The 21126-nt window shown below is 28.1% G+C and overlaps 2 protein-coding genes across 3 annotated transcripts; one reads left to right on the top strand and one right to left on the bottom strand.

Annotated features, from left to right (window-relative positions):
- Window positions 1-1637: 1637 nt before the first annotated feature.
- On the bottom strand, window positions 1638-5510 carry LOC119681920 (juvenile hormone epoxide hydrolase 1). Of its 2 annotated transcripts, none has more exons than XM_038095232.1 (4): window positions 5286-5510; window positions 5020-5219; window positions 2505-2709; window positions 1638-2447 (listed from the first exon to the last, which is right to left on the bottom strand). In XM_038095232.1, exons 1-4 carry the CDS (start codon window positions 5469-5471, stop codon window positions 1659-1661), a joined length of 1380 nt encoding a protein of 459 aa, XP_037951160.1. In that variant the 5' UTR covers window positions 5472-5510; the 3' UTR covers window positions 1638-1658. The 2 variants fall into 2 exon arrangements, with proteins under 2 accessions (XP_037951160.1, XP_037951159.1); XM_038095231.1 differs by lacking the exons at window positions 5020-5219; window positions 5286-5510 and adding exons at window positions 3768-3967; window positions 4034-4299.
- Window positions 5511-13948: 8438 nt separating this feature from the next.
- On the top strand, window positions 13949-14476 carry LOC119682787 (diptericin-A-like). The gene is made up of 2 exons (XM_038096299.1): window positions 13949-14123; window positions 14188-14476. The coding sequence occupies exons 1-2, from the start codon at window positions 14025-14027 to the stop codon at window positions 14431-14433; spliced, it is 345 nt and encodes a 114-aa protein (XP_037952227.1). The 5' UTR covers window positions 13949-14024; the 3' UTR covers window positions 14434-14476.
- The last annotated feature ends 6650 nt before the right edge of the window (window positions 14477-21126 follow it).

Raw genomic sequence — 21126 nt, 5'->3', positions numbered from 1 at the left:
AAACTGCAATTTGCACATCAGGTTGAAATATACTCTGCGATTATATTAATTACAATCGTATTCGCATCGAGTTTAATCTCACAAGCCTACATTCAAATACAGCCATTATTTCGATAACATGGTTTACTATAAGTTTATAATATTTGCATTGAAGAGTTATTATTAACTCTTAGCTAGCGATATACTAAGGATATAATGTGAGAAAAATGCTTATGAGTAGTATGATTTCCGTTTAAGTTGTTCCAATGAACCTAGTCTCTAGTTATAACATCATCATTGTTGTTCGTGGACACACAGAATTTCGCATTGTTAAAACCATTGTACTGTTGTAGTTTTCGTATAGTGATCACAGAGTTCATTTATATCTCCAAAGTTAACATTGAAGTCTCATATTCTCCTCACTGAAATAAGTCTTTATTTAAGCATTTATATTGTGATTTTTAACTGCTCTCAACCTGTCGATTGCTGGCAATTATGTTTGGGATTATATATTCTGTTAGCTAAAATCAAATGGATTTTTTTTTAATATACATATGTGTTATTAAAAATGAGTTTTACTAGTTCAAATTTTGGAATTTTAGTACTATAACTATTGCGAAAATAACAAAATATTAACATTAATATCTTAACGCTTGATAAATTAAATTCCTCTTCTATTTGAGTTGAAAAACGACCTTTAAGGTGTCTTTAAGCTGTTATTAAATTGTAATATTCAAATAGATATGTCAGCTCCGCAACTAGAAATTGGCTTAGTTGTTACATCTCTCAGATAATTTCAGTAATCTAACACAATTTTTAGCTATATGAAAATTAATGGATTAATAATGAATATACATATGTATGTATAAATGTAGCCCTTTAAGCGATTTGGTGGGTGGGGTCTTTAGGCTATTAAGCCTTTTTAGGTATGTTCTTGGGATATGTGAACGTATTTTACAATATGTGAGTATATTGTTTTTAATTAAAGAGCAGAAATATCAATAGTATCTCATATATATATACGAATGTAAACACATATATATGTAGATATGTAAGTCTACAATTATTTGAATAATTTTTGTGTCACGTTTTTGTGGTTTAGTAAGCAAGTATACGTTCTGGTGCTGACGTTTTGCAATTCAGATATTTGATTCATCGGTGCTACTGTTCTCTATTGCGTTTTTAAATAACAAAACAAAATTGTGATAAAAAAAAACTAATTTGAATTCCACTTCATTACGTGTTCGTATTTAATATTATTAATATACAATAATATTTGGAAGATACGTTTGCTGAGTTGATCACTACAATAATATTTACTTAGTTACAGTACAATTTTTGCTTTTTCGAAAAACTTTTTAAAGTGGGGACTAGGATATGAATAGGAGGATGAGCAAAACATGGAATTAAAGCAGAATGTATCTGTTATCGTTTTCTAGAGAACATATGTTTTTACAGCTTAGTTAAAGATTATTTGCAAAATGCATTAATTTTCATTCAATATAACTTCAATAACAGATGACAATCTCAGATTTCATTCAATAATCTAAACGAAATCGTAGCCAAATCTTGTTCCATATACACTTTTAAGTACATAACTATATCTTATTAAAAATACTAACATTAATCTAATACTAAAAACAACATTATCAACATTATAAATTTTTTAATATAAATTTTTATTTTTCAAAATTTATTTTATTAACAAATTCGGCAAAATCAATATACAACATGACAGGAACTTCAAGGGCAGCAAAATGACCGGCTTGATTGAAGTACTTGCTATGTATCAAATTTGGGTATTTATCCCGTAATTGCCAATCCAAAGCAGGAGGTAAATCATTTTTAAATCTTGCGCAACCCATGGACACTGGTGATTGCACACGATCGAGGTGTAAGCTCCTAAATTCTTTGGCCACGTTCTCAGCATAGAAACGTACAGAACTAACAATTGTATTTGATAGATAATAGATCATAACATTGTCTAAAACTGCATCTATTGTAAACACTTTATCCAACGCGTTTGATTTCTGATTTAAACCAACACCAGTCGATACTTGGAATTTTTCCAATATATAAGCAGCCAAACCGATAGGTGAGTTAGCCAATGCTGTACCAACAGTATCGGGTTTTGTGGCTTGTATATGGAAATATCCACTTTCTTCAATAAGAAAAGCAAGTTTTTCCAATGTTGGGAAATGGTGTTCGTAGAAAAAGCGTGATGGAAGAAATTTCTCCGGAGCAAAACTAGCTATGATTTGTTTAATTGTTGACAATGGTGTGTTTAGCATGCACATATTGGAATGATAGCCGTATACGTTATCTGGAAATATTGTAGCCACAAGTCCACCAATAATAGATCCCCAATCACCACCTTGTACCAAGAACTTCTCATGACCTACACGTAACATAAGATTACGCATAACAATTGCCATTTCAGCAGCATTGAAACCAGTTTTTGCGGCAGCCTATAATATTAGATTATGGTTTTAGTATCGATTGTGTAAACTTTAACTGTAACTTACATCTGACCATCCATATCCAACCAATGATGGTGCTATCACTTCGAATGCGTAGTCACTCATGGAATTCGCATCTGTTAGTATTGGTATGAAATCGTAGAACTCACGTACTGAACCGGGCCAGCCGTGTAAAAGTAGAAGGGGAATTACTTTTTTCTGTGCAGCAGTTTCTTTGGAGGGTTTGGCATGAATAAAATGGATTTTGAGCCTGTGAAATGTATGTTACATATAGAGTTTTAAATAATCACTATGGAGGTTATGTATATAAAAAATTTTATATAAAATTAACTAAAATTATTTTAGAGAAATTAATGTATTATACACATATATTTATGAAGTAATAAAATTTTAAAAATTTAAAAAAATGTGATCTTTTTGATGAAGAAGCATATATTGTTAACAGTTATTAATAATGATCTGATTTTATTCTCTAAATTAATTTCTTAAGCTTTTAAGATCGATAAGGCAATTATTACAAATTTCTGTCTTGGATATGTATGGTTTTATAATAAAAATAAAATGTTCATATAAAAATAACTATTTTGTGGATCTTAAGGTTAATATTTATTTTACACAAATTTCAATTTTTTAATTATTAAGCAAAAATGCATTCTTTAAGTACACAAAATTATTGTTTTGACTTTTATAAAAATATTTAATTTAAATAAAAAATTTATGTGTAACAAGAATTTTAGTACTATTACTAAATAATATGAACTTCATGGCAACCCATTTAATATATTATTATGTACTTGGCTGTTGGATTTATGTGAGTTCTAATTTATTTAAAATTGCGGCAATAATAGACTTTAATTTGATTCTTTCATTTCAATTTAAATAAAATAATTATCTATAGAAAAGTTTTAAGTAAAAATTTATATGAAAGCATTATTATGATATGATAGTCTTGAATAGTTAAAGTGTTTAAGTTCATAGAAGATAGCAAAACGTAAGTTATCTTAAATCAAAGCATTGCTGATAACTGTGGTATAGATTGTCGGACTATGCCTAGATACTAAATTATCAAAGCCGAAAAAAACTAACTTTTAAAATACAATTGCAACAAAAAATTAGTTTAAAATTATATTATTGTGTATTATTACTATTTTAATTATTATTTTATTCTTCATGTATATATATATATATAAATATATAAATACCTTTATATATATATATACATGATAAGAATATAAACAAAAAAATTGAGAAAATATATTAATAAAATCACTATCTAATTAATGCAAATTTATGATCTTTGAACTTTACCCTTGAATCTCTGTTGTATACTGTGGAAATTTATTAAGGTAATTTTCACGTTCCCCCCATTTTGGTAAATAAGTGTCACGCCAATACTTGACAATTCCTGCTAAAACTATACTATTGAAACCATATTCAAAATTGATGCCCTCCAGAGGTTCCGTAAATTTAAAGGTGCGGTTCAGTTGTTGTTGTAAATCGGTAATTTCCTTCAAAAATATTTAATTATTTAAGTAATGCTATTTAGCAACCTTAATGATAATATGCTTTCTCACTTCTTTTTTGACTTCTACTTTAAATGGCTTTATCGTTTTATCTGGTTTATAGTTTGCGACATCGCCTGGTCCCCAATATCTATTAGTGTCCAAAACTGGCAAAGGTAGTGGACGTGTCAATTGATTAAATTTCACATAACCAGCACCGATAAATATACTGATAACTGCGATTATAATAATAAATTTCATATTTGTTTATATGAGTAATACGAAATTGTCAAACAACAACCGCACTCCGCGATTTCTATTAATGAACTGAAATCGCAATGAACGATCCACCGAAGAACTGAACTTTAATGCTTAAATTGATTCACAAACGCACGCTACATTCGTCAATTAACACTTAATTGTTAAATTTTTTTTTAAAATCTAAATGTATATGAAATAAATATATGATATTTGTCTCTAAATTTTCTAACTATATATAAAAAAATAAATCGTTTCTAACAATTTTATTGATAGATTTTGCAAATTTGCAGGGATTTTAAGACTGTAACGTAGTGTTAAAATGGGATGAATCGTACTAATTGAAACACATAAATAATAAATATTATTTAAATAAGTGAGATTTAATAATAGATTGCAAAATTTTTTTACTTTCAGATAATCTGTGTACAGACATTTGTAAATAATTATAAATAAGTGTAGATTACAGTATTAATTATCATGATAATTAGTTATTACGATATCAGTAGATATAAAAACTTAAATTCTTAGCACCTTAGACTTTAGACTTAGTAGTTTTTAGTAACTAAAGAAATTTTATTTGAATTATTATAGGTCACTAGAAATATATATATTATATGTCGCATTTATTAAAAATCAAAAAGATGGTTTCATTTATTTGACACATTTTTTTAAAGTATGTTTTAATATTTCAAGCATTTTAAAAAAAAAACATCTTTTTAACTTTTGTATACACATGTATATGGAGCAAATATTACGTATATGTATTTATTCATTTTAAAATGATATTTTTACTTTACCCTTGAATCTCTGTTGTATACTGTGGAAGTTTATTAAGGTAATTTTCACGTTCCACCCATTTTGGTAAATAAGAGTCACGCCAATACTTGACAATACCTGCTAAAGCTATACTATTGAAACCATATTCAAAATTGATGCCCTCCAGAGGTTTCGTGTATTTAAAGGTGCGGTTCAGTTGTTGTTGTAACTCGATAATTTCCTTGAAAATTTTTAAAAACTTAATTAATGTCCTTTAGGAAATATATACTATGATATGCTTTCTCACTTCCTTATTGACTTCTACTTTGAAAGGTTTTATGGTTTCATCTGGTTTATAGTTTGCGACTTCGTCTGATCCCCAATATCTATTAGTGTCAAAAACTGGCAAAGGCAATGGACATGTTAATTTATTAAATTTCACATAAACAACACCGATAACTATACTGATAACCGCGATTATCAAAAGTTTCATTATTACTTATTTTATTGATTTTTCAATTTATCCGATCGTCAGAAGTTCTTACAGCAAACTGTATATGCAATGAGTGCTCAGTTGAAACAGCTAACCTATATATATATATATATATTTTTTTTTTTACTGACATATGATAGCAATATTTTATGTAATAAAAACTATTTATTAAATAAATTTTTTTTATAGCCAATAAGAAATGATAAACGTTCGACTTCATGGGCTTGGGCGTATCCAGGTGGACACATGAGTAATGTTTCCTCTATAAGAGTGTGTCTGAATTAATATGCTGTTTGTTTGTTTTTTTTAAACAAATAATACTAATAATAATTTGTTTGATAGTTATGAACTTGACCTTTAATTATTCATAGTAAAAATATTAATGGTATTTAATACTTTTTTCATGTAAACGGTAAGAAAGTAATTTTTGTTCTCTATTTGCTTACCGATGTTTTTATTATATATTCTAATTCGCTTTTCTGATATGATATCTCATGTTCCTTACCCCAGTCAAAAATAAATTATAAGTCTACTTATAATATACGGCCCTCTGTTCCACCTAGGAATAAAAGGATTAAATAAAACTTATAATATACTCAAGCTTATTAAGTTCAAGGTCTATAAGAATACTATATTGATCTTAACATGTTGAATTAAATTAATTATGTATGCATTACAAACTTTTTAATTAAGTTAATGGATTATTTATTCAAAATGGTGGGAGGGATAATAAAAAATGAGATTAGATATAGAAAATTATTTGTATGATATTTTGCTCGTCTAACTATAATTAAGCTGAACTGTTAATGTCTAAACAATAAGATATTTCTGTATGTGTATAGATTATAAAACTTAATGATTTGATTCTGTACTCCGATAAATATATATATAAGCGTTATCGTTGTTTGAGGGATTACAGTATTGTAGCAGGTGTACCAGTTATAGAGTACTCTAATACTGAGTGGCACATACAAATTTAGAAAAGTTCTTTTAAAAAAGCTTTTGTGTGTTATCCCAAATTTATTTTAATTTTCAGTATCAAAAGATAACCAATGAATCTTCGTTATATTTGTGCGCTACATACGATCAACAAGTGCTGTTATTTCTTTGCATTAATATTTGTTTATAGAAGAATAAAATAATTCAGCTCCATTCTATATATATTTATTTTGAAAACAGCATACGTTTAAATTATTTAAAAATATTGATAACCTCCAAACCGATTTTTAGAGCTGAACTGTTGTGCAGTGTTAGTTAGTTTACATTATAATAGAGTTCTCCATTCGTTCACAAACAATGGTGAGTAAGTAAATAACGAGGTATATGTTCGTTAACCGAAATACGTGATCACAATATATACCTTCAAAATTGTACATCAAAGGTCAGCTAAACTGACCATTCAAATATATAGAACTAAACATTTCTATTTAAAAAGTTCTTTTACAAAAGCTTTTATATGTTACCTGCGAAATATTTCAATGTTCTATATCAACAGATTACGAATTTTGAATATTTGATGTTCGTCATAATTGTACGCTACATGCGGTCAGCAAGTCTCTTGGTTCTTTTCATTAATTTTCTTTTACGTAAGTATATATTGATTCAGTTACATTAGTTACATTTTATATTTATACTGTAAGTTTTTACAATAACGAGTGGCACATGTTATCTGTCGGATGGTTTTCGTTAGAAACCATCCTTATTATTTAATTCCCTGTGCAAATTGTAAGAATTGTTAATAATTGTTTAAACAAAAAAGGAATTAACTATAGTTTAGTATCTATAATTCAAAAAAAAAAATATATATATATATTGGAAAATGGGATAATTTTAACAAATTTATTTTTTTTTGTAATAATGAAATGTATATCTAATGCTTATGATTGATTTAACATACATTATATATATTCTATTTCTGAAAAATTTGTAATTTTTAATATAAACAATATAAACAGATGTTTATAAAAAATGCTAACACTTGTATAGTCCATCATATCAGTTTTTAGCGCCTAGGTGTCTAGGTGTTGATTAGTTTACATTCCACTGAAGATCTGTATTCGTTTAAAAGGTGTGGTACCGACAAAATTTATGAGTAATATATTTATCAATACTTGATCATTTTATACTATATTCATATTTAAAATTATGCGTAAATTCATCAAAGTTCAGCGAGCTCTTAATTGATTTTTACAGAATTATAGTTTAGCATATCAAAAAATCATAATAATCTATTTTGTTGGATTTTTTGAGCTACAAAAGGGTGGAGCCTATACTTAGTTTGTTTGTTTCAAGTCAATTAATTAAATTAAAAACTCTCCTCTTGTATGACACACTTTTCAAATAAAAATTATTTTTTAATTTTTCATCATTCTTTATATTTGTTAACTCTGTCATCGTTTGACTTTTACTTTTCCGGAATAATGCTTTGGGTGTAAAAGGTAATCCAAATGTACGATCAAAGGATAGTGTTTTATGCACATAAAAGTCATGTAAATGGTTTTACCAACTCTTTTGAAGACTATTAATTTGCTTTGTAGCAATAAATTCGCTTTTTTTCATCCAACAAATTTCATCCATTAAAGCAACTAATGAGTCGATATAATCGATAGAATTGTCAATAGTTGGCGTCAATATAAATGCGTTTTTTTAAGAAGATTTGTTTATTTTAAAATGCATTTTGTATGTATGTATGTTGATGGTTGTATCTCAATTCTTTTAATAGAGAAATGTTCGAAGAGGAAGCGTGCCAAATAACTAAATAAAAACATACATAGGTTAAAATAGTTTTTCTAACAAAAATTCTCATTACTTATTTAGAAATGAAAAGTTTGAGCTTAAGATACAATTTCTTCAATAGGTGGGAAATACTTTTTCCATTCAAATATAGGTTTTTAATCATGAGCTATAAAGAATTAATTCGTTTTTATTGCTTCAAGTTATAAAATTATTTTATTTTAGATATACTAATATTTTTAACATGATATCTATACAAATATATCTATATAAAGTATTCTATTTCTATTTCTTTTTTATTTTTTATGCTGTAATAAACATTTTTGAGCTTTAATTTAATTCAAAAAACGATTGAATTTATCGTCTCATAAACAAAATTCAATATGGTTTACTGTTATTTATGAAACGATTGAGTCATTGAACTTTTTAACTATTTTTGAGGGTGGTAAAGTGCCATAGAGCACATAATTATTAAATACAAAAAAAAAAAAATGAAAAATTACATACTTTACGAAGGAATGTAATTAAAATAACAACAACTTTAACCAACAATAGCAATAAAAAACGAATAAAACAATTATGTCAACACAAACAAATGTCGTATTACCACAAAATTGGGTTGCCCCAGGATACTGCGCACCGCAAACATATAATTTCGCTTTTGTCAGCCACATGTAGAACCACTTTTCTTACTGCAAAAACAAAAAAGGACTAAGTAAAAAGGACAAAACAGAGCAGAAGGCAAATAACTAACAAACAATGGCAGCAAAATGCATTGTAATTCCATGAAAATTAACTCAATTACCTCAGCGCAATGGCGGACTCGACAACCATAAAATCATGCCATCAACACTTCATGGAACAAAGTAATATAACCTAAAAAAGTTCCGAATAAAATAGGTGAGGCAAATACATAGAAGTTCCAAACGCCCAAACTAAAAAAATTAAACTCTAAACTTTGAAGCGTTAGCAAAGAAAAAAGTAGGAAAATATTTAATTTGAAAAATGTTTCATCTAAAAAAAGAAAAAAATTCTATAGAAAAAACTATTTTAATTTAAAATTAAAATTAATTTATATGGCTTGCATAGGTTGCGAAGGACTTAATGTGGTTGAATTGCATTTGCTTTGTATTGCAAGCCTAAAAACTGAACTGTTTTTGTATAGTTTTTGTTTAAAAAAAATCTAATTTGCGTGTTCAATGCAAATAAAAATTTGAACATAATTCCGGAAACGGAAGTGCAGTGCCACCGAACGCAAACAAAATCACTTCATGTGGTGTTAAGCGTGTCCTTTGCAGTGCCAATGCACTCGAAGCGCCACAGACACGAATGTAAATCTAATTACCGCATTGATACTAATTTGAACTACCGTACTTCCCACAAAATATGCCATCTCTGAATCGGAAACTCCATGCTTCAATCAAACAATCATATAAATTATACCTTCGGGTTTATCTTTCTATGAAATAAAAACAATTCTAAACTTATTTTCTCAATTTTAGATAGACTTTCTGTAAACATTATGCTTCTATTGGAGAACCCCATTGAAATCAAAACTTTTAGTGCTTTTTATCTAAATTTTATCTACGTTTTTAAGAGTGAACTAGTTTTTTTGGTAACTAAAAGTATGCAAAGTTTTTTACTTAAAGAAGATTAGGTCAGCAAGTAAGTTTTTTAGAAGTAGAGTTATCTTAACTTTACGCTGCCTGAAGCACTTAGACGGCTTTAAAATAGCTAAAGTCTAAGTATACTATAGTTAAAAACCTATAAAATGAACTAATAACTATACAGTATAGTATATAGTATACTATAGTATACTATTTACATATATAAGTATACTATAGTTAAAAGCTTATAAAATTAACTAATAAAATTAAATCGATAGTAACATAAGAACTAATTAGATATAAGTTAAAAATAAGAAAAGAGAAAAATAAATAAAAAGAAAAAGAGCATCTAATGCAATTCAAATATTAGGACATAGTTGTATTTTGTCGACCGAACGCATTAGCAGATGTGAGAGAAAGGGCGCGTGTATATAAAGAAATTTTCGTGATATCGCTTAGAAATGTATCAGAAAGAAATGTATCAACTTTGCAAATACCACTCCAGTTTATAAGAATTACTTTGAAATGGGTAAAAGATTGACTAAACCTTCTCAAAACTATAGGGAACTTCACAACAGTAATGTTGAACTAGGTACCAGAACATGATTTATTTTAAGCCAATGTAAAGGTTGATTACCTAGCAAAGAGAGCAGTGAATATGCATATATTAAATCTGAACCTTTCTATGGACTCACAAAAAGTCACATAAATGAGGTCATTAGAAAATGGAAGAAACGAGGTTATCAGGAAATAAAAGGAGCAAAAATTTGCAGATAACTGGTTTAAGAGTGTATATCAACGTCAAGCAAAACCATTTCATATTCCAACAAAGCGAATAACAAGTAAAGAACTTCAACTGATTACTTTAAAGGTCACTGAAACCAGCAGTATCACTTAAAAAAGTGAAGCTCTCTGGTATTGATGTTTGTCATTCTTAAAAAACAGAAATGCAGAGCTTCTTAGTTAATGTACAATTCTTGCGTGGTAATGGCTTTACCATATAGCTGATATTGTCAAGTCTTCATATAAATTTTACAATAATAAACCCAAACTGTTTCTTTGTTCATTATAAAAAGCTTAAATAATCTGGGTTAAGAGTTACGGATATACACAATAGAACTATTCAGTTCGTTGTGCTTTATGACGTTTAATAATAATTGGGAATAGTATATGTGCAAATAAGATATTAGCAGGATCAATATGTACATATATATATATATGGATTAAAATCTCAAGCAGATAATATGAAATATGAGAAATATGAGATAATATGACTGCAATAATCTATAGAAATACATACACTCAGACCAACAAAAGGAATAACTAGACTAAATCATCTAAGTGATAATGACATACGACATTAAAATCAAAATATACGTTACCGAAATCAAAACGATTACTATGTTCTATAGAAATGCATACTCTTTAGCCATTAGCAGGAATCACTGGATTAGATCAAATAAGTAATAATGACATTAGATCTTTTATTATATTATAGCATACAGGAGATGAGCTTAAAATAAATATATGCCATATACCTTTGGCAATCGTTTAATAAAGACTTTCAGAGATGACATACCATCAGGAAGGTCACATCAAGGAAGAGTTTAAAAACGATAGACGAAATGATAGTTCACCAGTTTACTAGAAAAACCGATTGTTACCCTTTATAATAATCAAAACTCGGGATTATATTTGAATATCTAAGAAAATGTATTTAAAAAGCTAATTCAGCAGACCTAATACTATTCCCATACCCAATATTATCGTCATAGTTTTAATATAAAAAAATGTATTCCTTCAAATTGTGACAATGCCACTTTTTTCAGCGATAATATCTCATTGATTCTCAACTCGATTAAATTGATTCGAATTGTATTTTTCTTCTGTCTCAAAATGAAATGCTTCGCGTTATCGGCAGGAATCAAATTTCAATTATAACAACAAATTGATTGACAATATTAAGTGGCAGAAGTGGCAGAACTGGCGTGGGCGTTTCTAACGATATTTGTTGCTATTTTTAATGCCAAGTTGACATTTTTTTTTCGGTGCATAGCACGTCAGTATCTATTTTGGGTTTTATTGGATTTGCTATTTGATATTTGATACTTAAAGTGTTGAATGCTTTGCACACGCAAAGCCTGCAACACGAAAGGTGACGTTGAAAGTGTCAAAGGCTTTAAGTGTTAAGTTTATTTCTATTATTTTGAGATACAATCGCACACAACCACCATAAAAAAATTTTTATGAAATATTTGAACCTTTCAACTGACTTGAGTTGAGCACAGTCGGAATGTATAATAGTATTTCTTATGTCATTAAGTGGTTTGTACATAATTAGGTCAGGTTTTGTACAAAAGGCAAGCACCAGATTAAAGTTAATTTTATTTAACGAAATCTTTGGATTTAACAAAGCCACGCATTGGGTAATGAGTATTGACAAATGAATTTCAAATGCTACAGGTAAGGTGAAGTTTTTAAAGGAACATATATGCAAAACCCTTTTTATCTTCTCATATAAATATATATCTAAAGTAGATAAATATATTTTATTTCTAATTTCTTTTATTTTTATTTTTCTTTTATGAACGAACAAAAGTAAGCTAGAGAGAGAGAGAGAGAGAGAGAGAGAGAGTTGCAATATATACTGAAACAAAGAACATATAATATACAGAGACTCATATTTAAAGGGGATTTTTGAAAACTACTAAAAGTTACATGAGGCTTGAACATTAAATCCACCCTTCAAATATGCCGGATGTGCTAAAATAAATCGATATCACTAATCCACTTTCAATCCACTAAATATCACCAATCGACAAGAAAGTGAATATAAGAGGCTTTTTAAAAGTTAAAGAAATTTCAGATTAGGGTACAAGAACAACAAGCCATAGTAAGTTTTGATAGCTAAATGAACTATGTAAATGGATAGAACATTTCAAGTCCAAACAAGCTCAAGCTGCCCGAATATTGTACTCCTTCCACCCGCTCATCAGCAGCAAAATGCTCAACATAAAGAATAGAGTTAACATATTCAAGCAGATTATTAAATCAGAAATACTTAATGGCAGTATTGGGTTTTGCCAAGCGCCAAACTCAACATTAAAAATTCTTCAAAGAAGGCAAAATATCGCCTATATAGAAAACTGGTTAACGCCCCATGGTACTTAAGAGGAGCGGATATCCACAGAGATCTGAGAATCGATTCAGTCGAAAAATATATTTAAGATTGTGCACTGAAACTGTTCAATATAATTCACAATCACAATAATCCAACACTCAGCAACCTAAAAATAATAAACATAAATCTGATAAACACAGGCAGATACAAAGACATCAGATCCATCATATTATAAATCCCCGTATTCAGTTATTCTTAGTGTGACTTAAAACTGTCCACAGATATAATAGAGTTAAGGTGATGAATCATCAACTCAGACATCTGCATATCAACAAAGACAGTTCTTAAATTATTTACAAATCCAAGTACAGATCTACGAGAGAAATTTATAGCGCTTGTTAAGTAAAGTGAATATGAATAGATCATTTGGTACAGGTTGTAATTCCGGAATATAATCAACGGTATTTGTAATATTTATTTTGTGTCTATACGATTGTATTAGATTGATTATAATTTGTATATGTGTTGTAGTTTTAATTCATCTTATTCTTACATAAGAAAAGTATTTTAAAAAATTGAAAAACTATCAAATTGTTAGAAATAATTTTGCTTTTGTCATTGTAATTATTTTTTCAATTTTTAAAATTAATAAATCGATTGTGTTTATTATTATATATTTAAAATCTGGACATTTCAAAACTTTTTTTTTCATTTAAAATTTTATTAATATTTATTTAGTGTTAACTAAAAACTAAAGAAAAAACAATACCTAAGCATTTTTTTTAAAATTACAAAATAAAATAATATAAAAAAGTTTAGAATGATTTTTTTTTTATATTTAAATAAGAAAAAGTACAAATTTTGTAAAAAATTCACATCTCTCTTATCAGCAAAAAAAATTTTATGAGCCGTGTACTTATGCTTGGGGATCTTCGTTAGGGGATCCACTTACTTATCTCCGCCATATGTTTTTAAGTATTGTGTCTGGAATATAAAAGCAAGTGAATTGATGTGAGTTATTATCAGTTCAATAATTAATACAAAATACTTCAAGTCACTAAATTACGAACAAACAAAAAATATTCCTTAAAAATGCATTTCAAGTTGGTCATTTTATTTTGCGCTCTAACTGCAGTACTTGCCTATTCATATGAACCAAGTGAATTAGCTGATGCAGCCATTGAAAATGCGGTAAGTCAAATTTTTCATTTAAAATTTTATTTTATAATTTAATAATAATTTTTTGTTTATAAAGGATTTGGCTTATTATGAATTGCAACCAGAGTTACACCGTGAAAGACGTCAATTAACAGCACAAGGCGGTGGCAGTCCCGGTAAAGGCTTTGATATTAATGTTGATGGACGTGCTCCAGTCTGGAAAAGTGAGAATGGTCGTCACCAAATTGATGCAACTGGCGGATATTCACAACACTTGGGTGGTCCATATGGCAATAGCCGACCTGATTTTCGAGGTGGTGCAGTTTATACATTCAGATTTTAAGTGGAAAGCTTTACCATATATAGGTCCATGTAAATAGCATCTTTTAAGAAATATAAATAATTTATTTGTTTATGAAAACATATATATTTATTTTATTTCGTTTCATTTTTGTTGTGCTGTAAATGGGATTTAAAGTTATTTCAAAAGTTGGAAGGTATATAATTCTCTAAAAAGTAATTAATTCATTATTCTTGATAAAAAGTATTGAAGAGGAGGGGTTCTCAGTCGTATCCGTAATAGCGAGGAATAATAAATTATAAATGATTAATAAATTTGTATTATTAATTGATCTAATCCTCGCATATGCGTGTTGCTTTATTTGGCAGTAGTGGAGCCTATTCTTCTAAATGAATGCCCTATGGGAATGTTGACTAAACATTTTTAGATAAAATCTGTAGAACTGTTGCTCTAACGGTATCAAGAACTATATATTCGACTCAATCACGGGATTATTTATTCTTCTCCACTGTTGGCTGACTGATCCTCGGTTTCAGCAGATCTAAACTCTAAATGGTTAAACCATTACATCTCTAAATAATTAAGGTAGATATCTAACATAACTAACTAAAGTAACATATGGTCCCATAATTCCTTTCAATATTAATTATGAATATTTCTCTACTTGATCGCAACTTCTTTACTCATATACCTGTAAAGGAAAATTGGTTACGGGCCATTTCAAACGATTGTTTAGAGATATGCATTAACGGGTCAAAACTTGATAGCAAAGTTGACAGTGGCGTTTTCTTTGAGGAACCTAACCTTAAATCATTCTTCTAACTAATTGTCAGAAGTTGTTACTACACATATGGTAATTAAATAGCTCCATCGTAATAAAATATGTGTTGATGATGTGTTCATAGCATCTAAGCTTGTGTTAGAATAGCGTTTATCTCTAAAAGAGATGTTGATGCATTAAATGATTAACCCAAATTAAGTTCCGGATATTCCCGGCTACTGTTAAGCTGTTGAATTGTTCAAAAGGGTTAAACAGCTTCCAATGTTATAAATTTTATTATAGGTAAGTAATATATATTATATTACCTCATTTATTACAATAAATGACTTTTATTACCATAAAATGCTATAAACGTTAACCGTCGCTGCTTATCATTTAGTAAAGTTACTAATAATTAAATACTAAGTAATAAATTTTTTCATTAACTGGAATTTATTTATTGTATTGATTATTGTAAAGTTCTATTATTTAAGACTTTTTGTTATATTTAGTAATAATTATGAATAATGAATTACTTATAAAAAATATCTACATACGTAATTATTATTATTTTAGTATTGTACTTCATTTTTTTTATTATTGTTGTTAATTTTTGGTAAAAACTTTTAATTACATGTGTGCTAAGAAAATATTTAATTAGCTTAATTAACATAAACTGAGCCTTCATAGTTCACTTAACCCGGAAGATGCCTTAGTTTTATAGAAATATATATTTTTTCTTTTGGAAGATTTTGTCTAAAGGCTTTTTTTCATATTACCAAATTATTTGTTTTCTCATGCTTGAATTACTGATGACGATGATAATGCAATAATGCCAATTAAAATCAAAACAAAATCTTAGGTATTCAACTGAAAATATTCTATAAAATATTTTTAAAGCATCGTCAAAAAAAAACATAATTTTTTTCTAAATTATTACTCAACCGACAAAGCTGCCTTCCGAGTAGATAATTTTTATAATAAAAACAAATGAAGCACATTTTACATCATCACAAGCGCGAACAATAAACAAAAATATTTAAATAATAAAAAAATATGATTAAATAATTTAAAAAATAATAAATAAAGAAAAAGATACCCAACGAAAGTGAATCTTAGCGTTTGTTTAAGAGGAAAAAATTAAGATTTTAGGCGGAACCACAGCGCTTAGTGTCCACGTTGTCTTTTAAGAATGATGAATAGAGAAATAATGAGGCTCGCAGCTGAGTTACTTAATACTTTTGAGAAGATCTCTTAGAAAAACAAGATTTAATTAATTTTATTTAATTATTTCTTATTGTGCTTTATTTAAATATAACAAATATAAAGTATATATGAAATACTTCCAAGAACAGATTGTCTAGATTAGACGGTATGTCTAATCTTCTATAATTTCTCATATTCCAGTTTTAGTCTTTACTTTTCTTATCCTACAAAAAAAGACTAATAAAATGTATTCTAGTAACTATTTATCTAATATATTTTTAGTATCTGTTTTAAGTCTACGACATAAGTATTCACATCCGTCAGATCAAAAAGTGTGGAGTAAAAATATTTTTGAAAATATTGCATGTTTGTATGAAAGATTCTTATAAGTCAAAAAAATCACTCCATTTATTTAAGTATGGGTATTATTATTTTTGAATAAAAATTGTTGTTAATGATTTATAACTCAATTTGAAACGCTGCATCGCAATTTGTTGAGGAAACAATAAAGACCCTGCGATATGCATCAATTCGAGAGTAAAGAAAATTTCTATGCGCATTTCCCACGACAGTTGCAACCTTTTTTGTTTGCTCAGAAAGTTTTTATTCGCTGCACTTAAACTGATGAACGCTCCCAAATGCGACAAAATGTTGCAATTTCTGCCATTATCCACGCCGTCGAGGCCTCTATTTCTCAAACACTTGCATATTGAATTTGTGCCGTTGAGGTCAATAGTTCAAGTAATTTTATTGTCATTATTATAGAGTAAAAGTTATTTTTTATTTTAGCAAAGCAGGTTAACAAAGGTTTATAAAAATAATTTTTTGGCTAATTTAAGAAATTTGATTTTATAATAGCTTAAGTGGCGAAAAATCTTGGATTATAAAACATAAATTTGAAGAAAACTGCGTGTGGCAACATGGAAGAACAACTGAATAGAAATAAACACATTAAATGTTAATAGTTTATTGAATAAAATTCAATAAAAGATTAGATGTATAGAGTATCATCATTTTCTTCTTAAGATTACTTAGTTTCTCTCAAAGCAAAACATAGGTTCTTTTTTTTATAAGGACGTTTCCAAAATTAAGTGCGAATGAGCATTTTCTTCTTCTTTTTTTCTTCTGAGCGCTGTATTCGTTTCGAATGCAAACTAACATAATTAATATTTTTGTTTTGTCGATAGTTTCCAAAAAAATCAACTTCCTTTCTTTATTGAACCACTGTCGTAGACTTTTACGATATCATTCGTCTACCAGCACTCTAATTCTTCCTATATTGGTCTTTCTTATATCTCACAACAACTATTTAACTATCTAACAATAATCATGATTCATATTCCATCTAAAGATTTTTAATTTAATTATTAATGACTGGGACTGGATTTGTTAGTGGTTACTATAACGTGATTAACTGACTGTATTATAGTTTTCCTAACAGCAACAGTTATATATTTTTAATCGAACCAACTTATTTTATTTAATATATATATTAGTTTCCGCTGATCCTATGAAGAGCAAAGAGCCACATTTTACCTTGACTTGCCTTGATCGTATATACAGATAAGTTAATACATCCATTGAATATATATACCAGAAAGGACATCAAATAAAAAGTCGATAAGATTATTTATTTTTATACATTAATGTGAAAAGATATATTATAATAGCAAAACGAACTTTTGTTTTGAACTTCTGACATAAACCTTTTCACAGATGTTCCCATGTTCCTAAAAAATGGGATAAACGAACCATATTCCGTAAATTCTGAAATTCTGAACAATTTAGTATAACAACTTTTACATAGAAGTAATACTCCGCGTATTTATTTTCATAACCCATTAGCTTCCTGTAGCCAATGAATACCATTTCATAGCTTTAAACTAAGAAAAATAATCCATTTGGTAATACTGAACGGCATATGTAGGATGGTTCATGTATATTCGTGAAAACATATATTAAGTGTGAAACTGATTGTGCTTTCAAGTCGTGCTTTTTAGATACTTGGCTTAAAGCATTCTTTAGAAATGTTTAATAAATAACACTAAAGGGGTAAAATTTGTTCATCTTTAGGTCCTCATTTATCTTTTTTTTTATCTTCAAGCCTTGTGGGTATAAAAAAACGCTGCTCATATAATAAGAGAGGAAGTTAGACTAGTGACGAACTATTTAAAAGCAACTAAGCATGGAATAAGAGAAGAGGTCGAAAGCGTAGAAGATTGAAAGATGACTTATGAAGAATAGGCATAAGCGACTGAAAGGAAATAGTAAAAATTAGGTCCTTTTAGTACAATCACGTTAAAGAATTAAATTTACTCGTTTAATTTAAATGTTATTGCTTTGGGAGAATATGGCTTTATCCCATATTTATATTGCATAGAATAGTTGATTGTGTTATCCATATTGGATAAAAATTTATTAAAGGTTTGCACCTATTAAAATTAATTAATTATCTGAAAAGTAATATATAATAACCTTTTTTAAGAGAAATCTTATATCTGTTAATATTTTGTAAGTAATATTTATTGAAGAAATGCCATTACTTTGAGTGTTTTGATATTAGACTGAGTATGTTGTCTATTTTAATGTTAATATTAGAAATGTTACTATATTTATGTAAATGGAAGCAATGCTTCATTTGTACGTATAAATAAGTACTCGCCAACTTGATATATAATATATCCGTTTCTATAACTGATGAAATTCTCTAATACCCATGATAGATTATTAAGTCTATGAATAATGCTTGTACCTGTGTTATATATTTCTTTTACAACAATTCTATTTTAAAGCATAGAAATCGATTTAATTAGAAAAATCATTAAAATAAACTTGACTGTCATTAACTTCATGTATTTATTATACTAGTGTGCGAGTAACATTTTATTTAATTTAGCTTCGATGTATAGCGTATTCGGTGTAGTGAATTTGTCTGCAGAGCTATCTCAGATTGTAAAATTGCATCCTAATAAAATTTTTCACAATATCTTTTGTTTTTCTGTGTGGGAATTGATCGACGAACGACGATCTGAAAAAGTCTTTATCAATGCTTGATTGATTGTTGAAGTTTTCTTTTGTATTAAATAATTTATTGTTTTTCCATTTTCTTTTTCGATCACAAATTAACCTGACAAGTGGGAAAAATTAAATGTAAAAGTAGAAATAAGAGTGAAAAAATGAAGGCGTTATTTTTTAACTATTTTAAATTATTTATCTTTTTTTGCAGAACAAAACTTAGTTATCTGAAAACGACTTTAAATTTTTTTGATTTTTTCTAATAATCTTTAATATATTATTTGCTCTGTTTTAGAATGTTTTTTTTTTCACTTTCAATTCTAAACTTTTAACTTAGATACCTACAATAAACAATATTTGTTTAGGTTACAAATAGTAAGATGGTTACTGTTAAATATTTATCAATAACGGGCATGACTTCCTTAACTCAAAACACATATAAAATGTGTGCTAAGCTTAATAAGCCAATCTACACATCTTTTGCTAATCCACTAAAAATAATCAATATCTGATACAAATCGACACAGTTTCTATTTAAAAATTGTTCATATTGTTTATAAAAGTAATTAAGTTATTTACATTATTTATAGGATATATCACACTACATGCACATTTCCCTATAAACTTCTTCACTACACTCAAACATGTAGTTAGTGATTTACTTAGCTGGAATATATACTGCAAAATAAACTTATCCAAAAAAAAATCTAATATAAAAAGTGTAGACTAACATAACCAAAAACCAAAGACTATCTCCCAGAAGTCTCAACCCTCTGTAATAATTTGTGTAGGTAACGCGCTACAAACCCTACCAATACCTTGCGCTACACTTCGATGATCGGGATTTTGCTGATAACATCATTCCACTTTACAGCCGCGGCTTACGTGACCTTGGTCACTGATTCTTTCAGTAATTCTTACCCACCCTCTTCACATACTCTCCGGCCATCTATGCCACGCCAATGCTTTCTGGCTTATATGTATAAATATAGACTCAAGGTATTAGGTCTCTTGTTCATATCTCTCCCCCTTAAGTACTGAAATGAAGTTTCCGCATTGCAGTGGAAATCATTTACTTATTCTTCATTCCTTTCTTAGAGGTGGTTTTAATGAGTTCAAGTTACAGACTTTGGCTTTCGATGCTCTCCACCTATTGAAAAAAAATAAATTAAATTAAAGTAATTAAGTTATGTATTAAAAATTATGCTTATATGTACATTTTAGAATGAAAATAGTCATATTGGGAACTAATAGTACCAAAAATACAAAAAAATAATATATTAAAAATAAAAATGTGCCAGATAACAGCACCAAAGAAGCATGGCTTCATGAATATTTTCTTTGTGGAAACGAAATTAAATCCACAAATGTTACTGATAATTAAATATATTTTTTAAAAATTGTTTAAAAACTTGTATGTAATTAAAATAATTAACCAACTTAGTCCATTCAAAAATATGTATTTAATAAAAAGAAAACTACTACGAGAATCACTTCAATGTATATGTGTGTATGAGTTTATATAAATATGTGACATATTCTTAACACAGTAGATCTGATATCACTAATATATATAATGAATTTCACAGATAATTTGTATAACTATTTTCAAGATGTATCTGTACAATTGCTAGAAATTATTTTTAATTAAAACTCTAAAGAATATACAATAGAACTGTTGGTAAAGAAGTATGTAAAGGAGATTTTATTGGTAAAATATCTTTGGTAAATACCACAATTTAGGTTTAATTTAT

Source organism: Teleopsis dalmanni, chromosome 2 (genome assembly GCF_002237135.1).
Source record: "Teleopsis dalmanni isolate 2A chromosome 2, ASM223713v2, whole genome shotgun sequence".
Taxonomy (NCBI): Eukaryota; Metazoa; Arthropoda; class Insecta; order Diptera; family Diopsidae; genus Teleopsis; species Teleopsis dalmanni.
Note: the sequence above shows the minus strand (reverse complement) of the source record. Positions and strands in the feature narration are given on the sequence as shown.